Source organism: Sceloporus undulatus, chromosome 4 (assembly GCF_019175285.1).
Source record: "Sceloporus undulatus isolate JIND9_A2432 ecotype Alabama chromosome 4, SceUnd_v1.1, whole genome shotgun sequence".
Taxonomy (NCBI): domain Eukaryota; kingdom Metazoa; phylum Chordata; class Lepidosauria; order Squamata; family Phrynosomatidae; genus Sceloporus; species Sceloporus undulatus.
Window position 1 is genome coordinate 223896832 of NC_056525.1, and position 12886 is coordinate 223909717.

General features: G+C 40.8%; 1 protein-coding gene across 6 annotated transcripts in view; it reads left to right on the forward strand.

Moving 5' to 3' along the window:
- RIMS2 (regulating synaptic membrane exocytosis 2) overlaps window positions 1-12886 on the forward strand; it is a 464483-nt gene that overhangs the window by 376847 nt on the left and 74750 nt on the right. For 4 of the 6 annotated variants that reach the window (XM_042462971.1, XM_042462968.1, XM_042462974.1 and 1 more), the window contains one exon: window positions 10368-10388. The exons of the other annotated variants lie outside the window; for them this stretch is intronic. In XM_042462971.1, coding sequence (XP_042318905.1) covers window positions 10368-10388 — 21 coding nt within the window. The remainder of the gene's footprint in view (window positions 1-10367; window positions 10389-12886) is intronic. 6 annotated transcript variants of the gene reach the window in all.

The following is a 12886-nucleotide window of genomic DNA, read 5'->3' on the forward strand; positions in this document are numbered from 1 at the left end:
TTCAGTCAATAACGAAAAGCCCTTCCAGTAGGCCAAACTTACTGAAAAATGTCCTATTTGAATAAAGACCACCATCAGAGAGGAAAAAAAGAAGGGATAATCGTAAGCAAGTCAGTCTTTCTGACTCTTCTTGACATCTTATTAGGTGTTATTAAAGAGTCATAAATTGTTTTAGAAAAAGTTTGCAAACCACATCAGCACATAAAAGAAACAGCAGTCACAACAATTGAGAACCACACACACAAGCTAACATTTTATGTCACAAAAAGTACATCAGATTGACAAAAGTTCACTAGACCAAAATCATCCCAACATATCTTATCCAGAAAAAGTATTCCAAAATTTGCTAAGTGTGAAAGATGGATTGTAAATTTTGTTGTTTTTATTACAATATTCAATAAAGGACTAGTATGCTTAATAAAAGTAGCCAATTGTTGGATAATTTCTCCATTCTTCAGCATTGTCTGTCAGATTTTCTATAAAGGAAATTCTCCAGAGTTCATCTAACTAAATTGAGAAAGCCTTAGGATCTTTGCAATACCTACCTATAACCAATCTGTCTGCTAACATTACGTATCCTAATAGTACTTCTTATTCCACAGAATACTGGACACATTGTACAGAACTGACCAATTAGGATGTTATGTTACCTTCTGAATTGGGAGTTCATAGATTTTCTGAAAAATTGCAAGTCCAGAACTGATTTTTAGTAGAGTAAAGCCACCACATATGTAAAAATGAACCTATATCATGTTTATATTTCTAGAAAAATGATGATAATGCTGTAGTTAATTTGCTAAGCTTATGAATTTTGTAGTGCCATTTCTGTACTAATTTTAGCATGTCTTCCTTTTTAGCTAAAGAAATTGAGGAAACAGACCATGAGTACATCTATACTGGTTGCTTAATCTGGGGCCACTCTGGAGCATTATGCCCTAGACTGGCCCTGGACTTACCACGATGGTGATCACACACACTAGCCAAATCCAGTGTGATGCTGTGTTATTGTCTACATGGGCCAGCTGTGCTGACACCAATTCAGCCCTACTGGCCCATCTCCCTAGCTGCTGCAGCTGCTGCTGCTTCACTGCCCAAGCAGCTCTCTGCAAGAACCTGACAATCATTATCATTTCTGCTGAGGTCAGAATAGCCAGAATGGGGCACCCCACCTTATGATCAACAAGAGCTGCATCTGCACTGCAGAAATTAATGCATTTGACACCACTTCCATGGCTCAGTGTTATAGAATTCTAGGATTTGTACTTCTGTGATATATTTGGTTTTCTCAGAGGCACCCCATTCTGAATTCAGCAGAAGTGATGACATGCCAGTACTCCTTGTGTTCAGGACACTTATAACATTAATGACCCCATTCTCTTTGTTGCCAATGAAGATACTGCAGTTTTGATTCATAGCCAGCTTTTATTCAGAAGTGACCAAGCCCTCAAGAAGACTCTTCCAATAATGGTTTCGATCCATCCTTAGTCATGGAGCCTTATTGCATGAGAAAAGAAAATGGAAAGGGATTGTGAGAGTAGCAGCTTTCTTTTTGCCTCTCTGTGTAGGACTTCCATTCTCTTTTCCAAGGGAAGCTGTCATAAAAGTGTGCAATTTGCTAAATGGACTTTTCCAGTATGACAAAATACACACTTTTACGACTGTCTCCCTCAAGAAGAAAATGAAAGTATTTTAGTAGCATGCAGAGAGGCATAGAAAAAACTGTGTCACATACAGTTCTATTAGTGGTTTGAGCATTGGATGATGACTCTGGAGATTAAAGTTCAAATCCCTTCTTGGTCATGGAAATCTACTGAGTAACCTTTAGCAAGTCATATACTCTCAGCCTCAGAAGAAGGCAAAGGCAAACCGCATCTGAAGAAAGGTTGCCCTGTGATAGGTTTAGCTTAAGGCCATACATCAGAAATGACATGAAAGCACGCCACAATGGTGTCATTCTGAAAGTTTATGTGAAAACTGTGCTTCTGTTGTATGTAAATATTTAGTTATTCCCATTATTCCCCAACATTATATTTAATTATATTATTAGTTGAATTGTATCAAGACATATAGTTTGTTTCTTAAAATTTAAGCAATGAAAAATTAATTCTGTCAGTTCATCATGTACGACCTTTTGATGGGTGACTTGCTCTATTACTGAACTTGTGTTGTATATTAATGAAATAGTGCCTGATGGAAAAAACAGTAGCTATAATTATTTTCACAAGTTCGACACTGTTTTAGTTATATTGTATACACAGGCAGGGCTAGAGTAATGGATAAAGAGTGTTGAGTACTACTATTTTCTGGGAGGGACATAGAAGAGAAGGGAATAAATACTGGACATTATTGAAAAACAATAGTGAGTCTATATTAAATATGTAAGAATTCCACCCTGTAAAATAATTGTACTCTGCAAAACAGTGACTCTTTTGGAAATGTAATCACAACAATTTAAGTGGATTAGAATTGCTTTCAATGAAGTAGCATTAAAGGGGGTATGAAAATATACCCTTACACAATTTTGCTTTCAGTCTAACAGGGTGGTAAGGGATATCGTATCTTCACTAATTGGTCTTGAGTATACTTTAGTAACCAGATAACTGATAATAGTGTGTTATTTACCCTTAAGAATCCTTAAAGTATTTAGGGTGCACTTAGGAGAAATACATTACGTTGGTGATATAATTAGTACAGTATGCCCTTCCTATACATGAAGGTTTGATTCTGCCTCCCCCCCTCATATGAGAGAAAACACTCATGCTCAAGCCCCATTGCAGTCAACTGCCATTGACAATAATAGGGCAAGGTGATCCATCCATGGATGCTCAAGTCTTCAGGTGGCTAACCTGCAATATGGCCCACTGTAGTAACATCTTTCTACAATGATTATAATGGTTATAGATTTCATTATAACACACTTATTTTAGGTTTTTGTTTTTGAGTTTATGTTCACATGCTTTATTTTTCTAGTTATATTTGAATTACACACACACACACACACAGAGTCCTCCCTTCGTTCTCATGGTTTTGGAACCCGCATCCCTCGCTTATACATGAGGGACAAATGAAGGGAGAATGAATGGGGCATGTGCCCGTGGTGCGCTCCTGTGCCCCTGCGCCTATATTCAAGCCAGTGGGGCTTGAATATAGGCGAAACTCCATTTTCACGAGGGGATCCCCTGTGAAAAAGGAGGGGTGACTCTGTGTGTGTGTGTGTGTATGTGTCTGACATGGAATCCAGATAGATGGATCACTCCATTTCTGGTTCCAAATGTAAAAACAACACAAAGTCTTGTGAAACCTTTAGATTTATTTATTATAGAAGAAGCATTGTGGGCCAGAGCCTGTCTGGAATGTCTGCCTGAGTAAAATGTTAGTAGTGAGGTCAAAAATGGATGGAAAATAAGAAACAGAATAGGGATGATTATGCCAAAGATTAGGTGTTTAAAATACTTACAGTAACTATTCACATAGTAGCATTAATAAACATCCTGATAGTGATGAGTTAATTGAATCTCAAGTGTGATTAAAAAGCCATTATTTACTTTCAGTCCAGAACTGAAACTCTAGAACTAAACTTGTTGATAAGAGATAATTCAGCAGTTTCATGATAAGCTCTCCCTTTTAATTTCCTTTATTTGAAAACAGCTAGAGAAATTGATTACTTCAGCAAATGCAAAGTAGCAGAAGTATTCTGTGTAATGCAATGTCTAATTTGGTGTTACAAATATCTAGATGAGTCCATACAGAATACTACTTCTTTGTATGTTTGCTGTAATTTATGCATTCTCTGGTGACATGATGAGATTGTTATCATGTAATGTTGCTATTTGTGTTCTGGTGGAAGTATTCTTTGAGTCATAGGTATTTATTTACTCTTATTTATTTTATATCCTGTTTTTTCTGCTGAATGGAGACCCAAGGTGGTTCACATATGCATTAAAAATTAATAAGAAGGTTTTTGAAAATTAGATAAGCTAGCACATTAAAATATCGAAACTTTAGAGAAATCAAATAGTTTAAAACAATGACATGATCAGTCAAAAATAATAACTTGGGTTCATTGTCCTTTTATTTTTCCATTGGCTTCACATCCATAAATATCAGTTAATGTTTCATTTCTTTTTAAAATTTTATTTTCTATACTGCCTTTCTCCCAAAGTTGGACCCAAGGCAGCTGTACTGGGTTTGCGCTTATCACACACTTTCACAGTAAAGAAATTGTTAGCTTCTCTTGCCTCCATTGCACTGTCAAAATTAGGCAACATGGTGGCAAATGCAGCAGCATGATATAGGTTTTTTTATAGTTAAAACTGCAAATGCCATTTCAGAGTTGTATTACGGTTAAATGTATTTGCCCTTTCTCATATATTTTGTATGAATATATCATCTTTAATGCACATAAAACCATTCCTCCAGTCTACATTTGTTATACAGCAAAAGGGACAAGTGTTAGAGCTAGTAATAATTTCTTCTAGTGGCTTCGTCTTAAGCAGATAAATGGAGTAGATTCATATTTTAGAAGTAGCACCATGGCTTTTTATTTTGACCATTTGTGCACAGTATAGCACAACACAAGTCAGCTTAAATACTTTAAACACACAAGATCACATTTGATCTTTGAAACTAAGCAGGGTCAACTCTGGTTGGTTCCTGGATGGGAGACTGCCAGTACCAATGCCAGATGCTGTAGGCTATATTTCAGAGGAAGAAACTGGCAAAAACAACACTGAGTATTCCTTGCTTAAGAAAACCCTATTGAAATTCATGAAGTCACCATAGGTGAACAGGTGACTTGAAGACATCATACACACACACACACACACACACACACACACACACACACACGCAGTATAAGGTAGAAGTTACAGACACAGAAACTAACTGGCTAAAAATCAATTAAATTTGCTAAGTTGGACATTTTCTAATGAAAAAGGGAATCTTAATTACTGTAAATTTATTTTTTAACTAAAGTGACATTTCAACAGAATTAAATTGTTGCATCATTAATTAAATGAGAAACTGTATTAATGAGCCAACACATTTATATCTCTCGCCTGGTTCTTTGCCTAAAGCTTACTTCTCTTGGATATTTGAAAAAAGCTGCTTCTTGCTTTTAGTTGGACTTGAGCAATTACAAGATAAAGGATACAAGATTCAAACCTGCTATGCAAAAATAAATCCAGTGGGATGAATTCTTTTGAGGTTAGCAATATCAGTAAATAATCTTGTTCCATGCCCATCCCATTTCTGAAAATGATAAATGATCATTTCACTGAAGCCAGATCATGTTTTTGTATCTATAAAATAAAACAAAAGTTATAGAAATACTTGAATACTATATAAAAGAGAAGAATAGAAATGGCTTGAAAACTTTATCATCTACTTTACAAAATACCATTTTTGGACATAAATCCAATTACTACTTACAGCTAGAGTAGGAACTAGCTGAATGTTGTTGAATGGCAAGTGAAACTTGTATAAGTTTAGTTGATTCAGTTGGCATAATTCAGCTCGTACTAACAAGAGAATTTAGGCCACAGTCTCAAAGATATATTTATGCAAACATACAGAGGGGCGAAACAGATTGCCCAAAAAGGCTATATTGGGGCTGCCTTGGTACTACTTCCCCTTGCACTGTGGCAACCATATGCACATAGCCCCAATCTGCCCTGCTGTTGGTCTTTTAAACCTGCTTCTGAAAAGAAGTGATTTTCCCCACTCCTCTTCAAGCTGGCTCTTTACCTTTAGGGTGGTGTTGGGGTTGGTTCAGGCTGCATTCGGGGTATGCATCCTGTAAACGCCATGCCCCCAAAGCAGCCTGGTGGCGCCCCTTTTGGCTCTTCTGTTTCGGGACAAAGGGGCTGCACAGATGAGAAGAAAAGGGCGGCCAGAAGCTTCTTCTTATGGACAAATGACTTCTTATGGACAAATCTGTCCTCTCCTTGTAAAAATGCATAACTTGGTTTCGTGTGCTTAGTAATAGATGAGAGATTTTCCCCTGCGTTGGGTTTGAGTCCTCTATCACATTTGTTCAAGTGTATGTATATCCCTCATATAAGTTTGTTATAACAACTGTATGAAACCATGGCTTGCTTCAACATGCAGTCTAAGCAACATAATTCAAAAATTTTCTGTTAAGGTTGAAGCAGTCACACGTCCAAGTTGTTATACTCAGTCTGATATTGCCTGTATTTCACACAAGTTGCGAATGTGCTCTAAAATCTGTATATGCCAAATGGAATCTTGGGTAGACTCTCCACTAATGGATGGGGGACGACTCTAATAAACAAGTAAGGATCACCCTCCAACTTAACCAAGTTATAACTACAGTGGACCCTTGTTATATGCTGGGATTTGGTTCCAAGATCCCCCGTGTATAACAAAATCCGTGTATGCTCAAGTCCCATTATTATTATTATTATTATTATTATTATTATTATTATTAACCTTTATTTATGAAGCGCTGTAAATTTACACAGCGCTGTACATGCAATCCTTTTAGTTAGACGGTTCCCTGCCCTCAGGCTTACAATCTAAAAAGACATGACACAGAAGGAGAAGGGAGTGGTGGCGGGAAAGGGTAAGAGGTCCAGCAGTTCCTCTCAACCTCCGAGGCCTGGACCAAGGCAGATGGACTGAAGGGAGGGCTTGGCTTCAAAATGGAAGGTTAATCATTATCCAGGGAAAATACATACTCACAAGTAGGATAATGCATATACAGTACATAGCAATACAGGAAATGGATCGATAAACAGCCAACAACAGAACATCAGATAGTAAGCGACAATTATGCGATGCCTGGGAAGGCTTCTTTGAATAGGATGGTTTTCAACTCCGTTTTGAAGCTGGTTAATGAAGTGATGGCTCTTGCTTGTGGAGGAAGAAGGTTCCAGGAGTGAGGGGCAGCAAGTAAAAAGGGGCGAATCCGGGATGGGGCAGAGGAAATCCTGGGCTGAGACAGGAACCCTTGACTACCAGAACGGAGGGCCCTGGTGGGAAGGTGAGGAGAAAGAAGGTCTGATAAGTAAGGAGGGGCCAGTCCATGGAGGGCTTTGAATGTCGACAGCAGGAGCTTATACTGAATGCGGAAAGGGAGAGGGAGCCAGTGAAGGGATGCCAACACAGGAGAGATGTGGTCAGAGCGGTGGGTGGAAGTGATAATGCGTGCAGCTGAATGCTGGACAGAGATTAAAGGACGGAGGTGAGAAAAAGGAAGCCCAGCCAGGAGGACATTACAGTAATCAAGTCGTGAGATCACTAGGGCATGGACCAGGATCTTGGCAGTAGAGGCGGAGAGATATGGTCGGATTTTGGCAATATTGAACAAAAAGAATCTACAAGCCTTGGCTGTGGTCTGGATCTGAGGGATACACGACAGAGAAGAGTCAAAGATAAAGCCAAGACTGCGGGCTTGCTGGACTGGTTGAATGGAAATGTTGTCCACAGAGACAGAAAAGGAGTGTTGAAGGGTGGGCTTAGGAGGAAAGACAAGAAGCTCCGTCTTGGACATGTTGAGCTTCAAACGCCGATGGCGCATCCACTGTGAGACAGCTGTAAGGCAAGATGAGACTTGCTGTTCAAGCCTTGGAGAAAGGTCAGGGGCAGAAAGATACAGCTGGGTGTCATTGGCATACAGATGGTAGGAAAAACCAAAAGAGCTGATGAGTTTTCCTAAGGACAGTGTGTAGAGAGAAAACAGAAGGGGACCCAGAACAGAGCCCTGGGGAACTCCAACAGATAAGGGAACAGGAGAAGAAGTCAGACCCCCTGCAACTACTGCAAAAGATCTGCCAGACAAGTAAGATCTAAACCAGTCGAGAACAGAGTCTGAGAACCCAAGGTCAGAGAGTATGTCAATTAGGAGACAGTGATCAACAGTGTCAAAGGCTGCAGACAAATCGAGAAGAATGAGAACAGAGTAAAGGCCATTAGCCTTGGCCTGTAAAAGGTCATTCGAGATCTTAGTGAGAGCTGTCTCTGTAGAATGCCTTGGGCGGAAACCAGACTGAAAGGGATCGAGAATGGAGTTGGCTTCAAGAAACTCAAGACAGCGCGAATAGACAACCCGTTCCAAAACCTTAGAAAGAAAGGGGAGAAGAGAAATCGGACGATAGCTAGACAGAGAGGAGGGGTCAAGAGAAGGTTTTTTCAGAATTGGGGAAATGAGAGCATGTTTGAAGTCCGAAGGGAAGGAGCCTGTAGAGAGAGAGAGATTGAAGATATGGAGAAGCGAGGGCAGAAAGGAGGGAGCTATAGAGATTAGAAGACGAGTAGGAATAGGATCAAGAGGACAGGTAGCAGGTTTGGAAGAATTCAGAAGTGTAGAGAGTTCATCCAAAGAGGCAGGAGGAAAGACAGAAAATTTGTTAGGCGAAGGCGATAGAAGATTAAGAGCACAAGAAGAATAAGGAGGGACTATCTCAGAGCGAATAGTGGTAATCTTAGAGATGAAATAGTTAGCAAAGTCATTAGGAGAGAAAGATGAAGAGACAGGAGGAGAGGGAGGTTTAAGCAAAGTGTTGAAGGTGGAGAACAAACGCTGCGGGCGCCTCTCATTGGCGGAGATCAATGATTTGTAATAATTCTGTTTTGCCATAGAGAGGGCGCGTGAGAAGGAAGAAAGAACAAATTTGAAATGGATAAAATCAGCCCACTCTTTGGACTTTCTCCAAAGACGTTCGGCCGCTCTAGAGCAGGACCGGAGAAACTTAATGTTGGGGGTAAGCCAGGGCTGAGGTCTAGTCTTAGAGGAAGAAGTGCGGGCAGAGACAGGGGCAAAATGGTCGAGAGTTGAGGAAAGAGTGGAGTTAAATAAAGACATAGCTGAATCAGCAGAATCCCCGAGATTTAGGGAAGAGAGAGATGAATCCAGGGTCAGACCAAGATGGTTAGAGTCAACAGATTGAAGATCACGAAAAAGACGTTGAATAGTATGGCGAGGAGGAGGAGTATAAGTGAGAGCAAAGGAGATTAAATGATGGTCAGATAGTGGAAAGTCAAGTGCCAGGTAGTCAGAAATGACATATATAATGACATAGCAAAATGGTGTCCCTTATAAAAAATGGAACATCAAGGTAAATTTATACTTTTTTGGAATATTTTCAAACCGTGTATGCTTAAATCCATGTATAAAAAATCCGTGTATAAGAAGGGCCAACTGTATGCACTCTCAATACTCTGTAGAACTGTCTGTGCAGGTTGGGAACTTCTGCGTACTCAGTATCATAGAGGTTCCCTTGTGGTATCCACTGAATATTTATGTTACCTTCAAATACACACTCTTCTTGTTTCATAGGTTGTCCGCATGGGCCAAAAGGCCTGTGTCCCCTCTGGTCTTGTTTTGTCCTGTTTAGATTATGCAGGCCAAAATCCCAGGGCCAGAATCAGTCTGAATCCTGGCAAACCAGACATGAATCTGGTGGATTCAGTCCGATCCTGGGGTAAACAGCCTTAACCCAGAGTCAATTTGAACCCTGGTTTGCCATGGAGTTTCCTGAACTGGCAAACCCTGACTGTTTAGATGCTCCTCACCTTGCCATGCTGTTGCTCCTACTGAGAAGCCCCCCCCCCATTGCTGCATAACGTGGAAATGTGGTGCCTGGCCACATCAGTGTAGCCACCGTTTCCACAGCAGATATGGCACTTGGGGGGGCTTCCCAGTAGGAGCAACAGTGCGGCAAGGTAAGGATAGTGCACCAGTAGTGGGTCCTGAGGCAGCATGGGGAAGGGCATATAAGCACTTGCTCATTCCCCCATGTAAACCCAGGGAACAAACCTGGTGAACACAGAGGCCAGAATAATATAGGCACAGCCCGAACTATCCTGGCCCGTCTGCTCAGCCCCTCAGTTAACCAAACGTTTTCAACTGTTCTGTTAGGGATCACACGCCAACAACAAGGTAAAGACCTTATTACAAACTTCTTAACTGCAGTTATACTTACAATAACTATTGTTAGTAATACCGGTTCTTTCAGTTTTCTGCCAGTACCATGATAGCATATTGTTAAAAATACAGCATACATATTTCTTTTTAATTCATCTGTCATTTTTCACAAGAGATGCAATGCTAATTATGTATGACAACAGCTGTGCTCCTTTTTGTGTAGACAGTGTTAATGATTCTAGATGTTCAGGGGGTTCATCTGAGAAGCCTGTACCCTCAATCCACAAAACACTGGCAATTAAGTTGATATATTTGTAAGAACGGAACATTAGCTGTGGTTGACAAACTAAGAAAAAATACTTTGGTTAAAGTTATTCATTCATATTATATTTTCTAAATCTTTGATTTCTGGATCTCACTTTCATTTTTATTTATTTATTTTTCATTTTCTCTTCTTGCCTCCTCCTTTTATTTTGCACAGTGCCAGAAAATGGGGATGAAGGTAGGGCAGTTTCTTGAATGCTTCATTTTTTCATTTGTAGAAGGCACAAATTGTGGTGTGTGTGCATTTACTGTGTAGCTTGGACTGAAAATGTTGCATTTAAATTATTGCCTTAAATAGCCTTGCTTGTGTTAATAACCTTCCAGTACTCTGCATACTCTTCAAATAATTTTTTTTGCAAGGCACCTCATGGTGGGTCACAGCTACCTTACTACTGAGAGTAAGAATCAGGGAATTTCATCTTCTGTTCCTTTCTCTTCCTCCACTGTCACAACTAAAAGACCTGTAAGCAGCCTTTGCAGCTGTACTGGAAATCACTCCCCCCCCCTGCACTTTTGTTACAAGCTTTGCAGGTCTCCAAGCTGTCTCCTTTCATTACTAATTCCCATCTTTACACTAGCAAAATTGAAAACAAAGTTCCCTCTCTTTACTTTAGATTATACAAATAAACACTTTGTTAAATTCAGTTGAATAATAATAATAATAATAATAATAATAATATAGTTTATTTGTAACCCGCTTTTCCAAAATTTTGATCAAAGCGGCGAACAATTATATAAAAAAACATTCCAATAAAATCAATTAAAAACAGCATTAAAACAACACAGTAATACTAACAACAAAAGGGCCAGATAGAAGGGGAAGTCGATATATACATTCCAGGGTCATCAATGAAAAGGGGTAAGGGAAAAAATGATTTTTCACGGTGGGAAGGCTTGGGAAAAGAAATACGTCTTCAGGTTCTTTTTAAAAAGAGCTAAAGATGTGGTGGAGCGGAGCTCATCAGGGAGACTATTCCAAGATCTGGGGCCACAATAGAGAATGCCCTCTGAGAGGTCCTCACATAGCGTGTTGCTAGGACCTCCAACAATTTCATCCCTGTTGACCTGAGTGTGCAGGGTGGATTATATGGGGAGAGGTGGTCCTCCAAGTACCCTGGGCCCAAGCCATTTAGGGCTTTATAGGTCATTACCAACACCTTGTATTGAGCCCGGAAGCGAATAGGCAGTCAATGAAGATCTTTCAAGATGGGTGTTATATGGTCAGACCTGGAACAACCAGCGACCAATCTTGCTGCCATATTCTGCACTAACTGTAGCTTCCGGGTTTGGTACAAGGGTTGTCCCATGTAGAGCGCATTGCAGAAATCCAATCGAGAGGTTACCAGAGCATGCACTACAGTTTCAACGTCCTTCAGGTCCAGGTAGGGACGCAGCTGGCGTATCAGCCGAAGCTGATAACAAGCGCTCCTGACCATTGCATCCACCTGAGATGACAGCTGGAGTGACAAGTCCAGGAGCACTCGCAAGCTGCGGACCGAGTCCTTCAAGGGGAGCATGACCCCCCCGTTCAGGACCGGGTGGCAAATCTCACCACCCAGACCCGGGGAACCTATCACCAGTACTTCCGTTTTCTCTGGATTCACACGGAGTTTGTTTTCCCTCATCCAGCCCATTACCGACTCCAAGCAGGCATTTAGAGGAGAGATGCCATCCCTAGTTACTGCATCAGTCGGGGACACAGAGAAACATATTTGGGTGTCATCAGCGTACTGATAACACCACGCCCCGTGTCTCTGGATGATCTCTCCCAGTGGTTTCATGTAAATGTTAAATAGCATGGGGGACAGAATCGCTCCTTGAGGGATGCCAGATGTAAGCGCCCTCTTATCGGAGCAAACGTCCCACAGCTGCACCATCTGGAATCTACCCAAGAGGTAGGAACGGAACCACTGGAGCGCAGTGCCCCTGATACCTAACTCCCTCAGGCGTTCCAAAAGGATACTATGGTCAATAGTATCGAAAGCCGCTGAGATGTCCAAAAGCACTGACAGGGACACGCTACCCCTGTCCATGCCCAGATGGAGATCATCGACTAAGGCGACCATGGCAGTCTCAACTCCATAGCCTGCCCGAAAGCCAGTTTGAAATGGGTCCAGAAAATCCGTTTCATCCAAGATCGATTGAAGCTGGAAGGTGACCGCTCTCTCGATCACCTTCCCCAAAAATGGCAGCAGCGATATAGGATGGTAGTTATTATAAGTCAGGGGGTCTAGGGAGGTTTTTTTTAGCAGGGGTTTAACCACTGCTAATTTTAATTTAGATGGAAATTGTCCCTCTCTTAGAGATGTATTAATTATGCGGTGCAACATAGTTAGCACCGCATCCCCCCTGAGCTGCCAGCCATGAGGGACAGGGATCGAGAGAGCATGTTGTCCTCCTAACACTTTGAAGGATCTTGTCCACTTCCTCGGTACTAACAAACTCAAAGTGATCCAAAGATACAAACAGAACAAATAAACCATTTTTCACTCACATCCTGACTAGGCTTCTTGTATCTTTATTATTATTTCCAGGTGCCAAAAGTATATTCACTCCTTGTATTTCATTTTGATTCAACATCTAGACCTGGGCATTATAAGGACAATATTTTGGCAATATTTTATGGTTTGTATGCCCTGAAAGACCACCATGTACTAGTAGATGCATAATTGACAG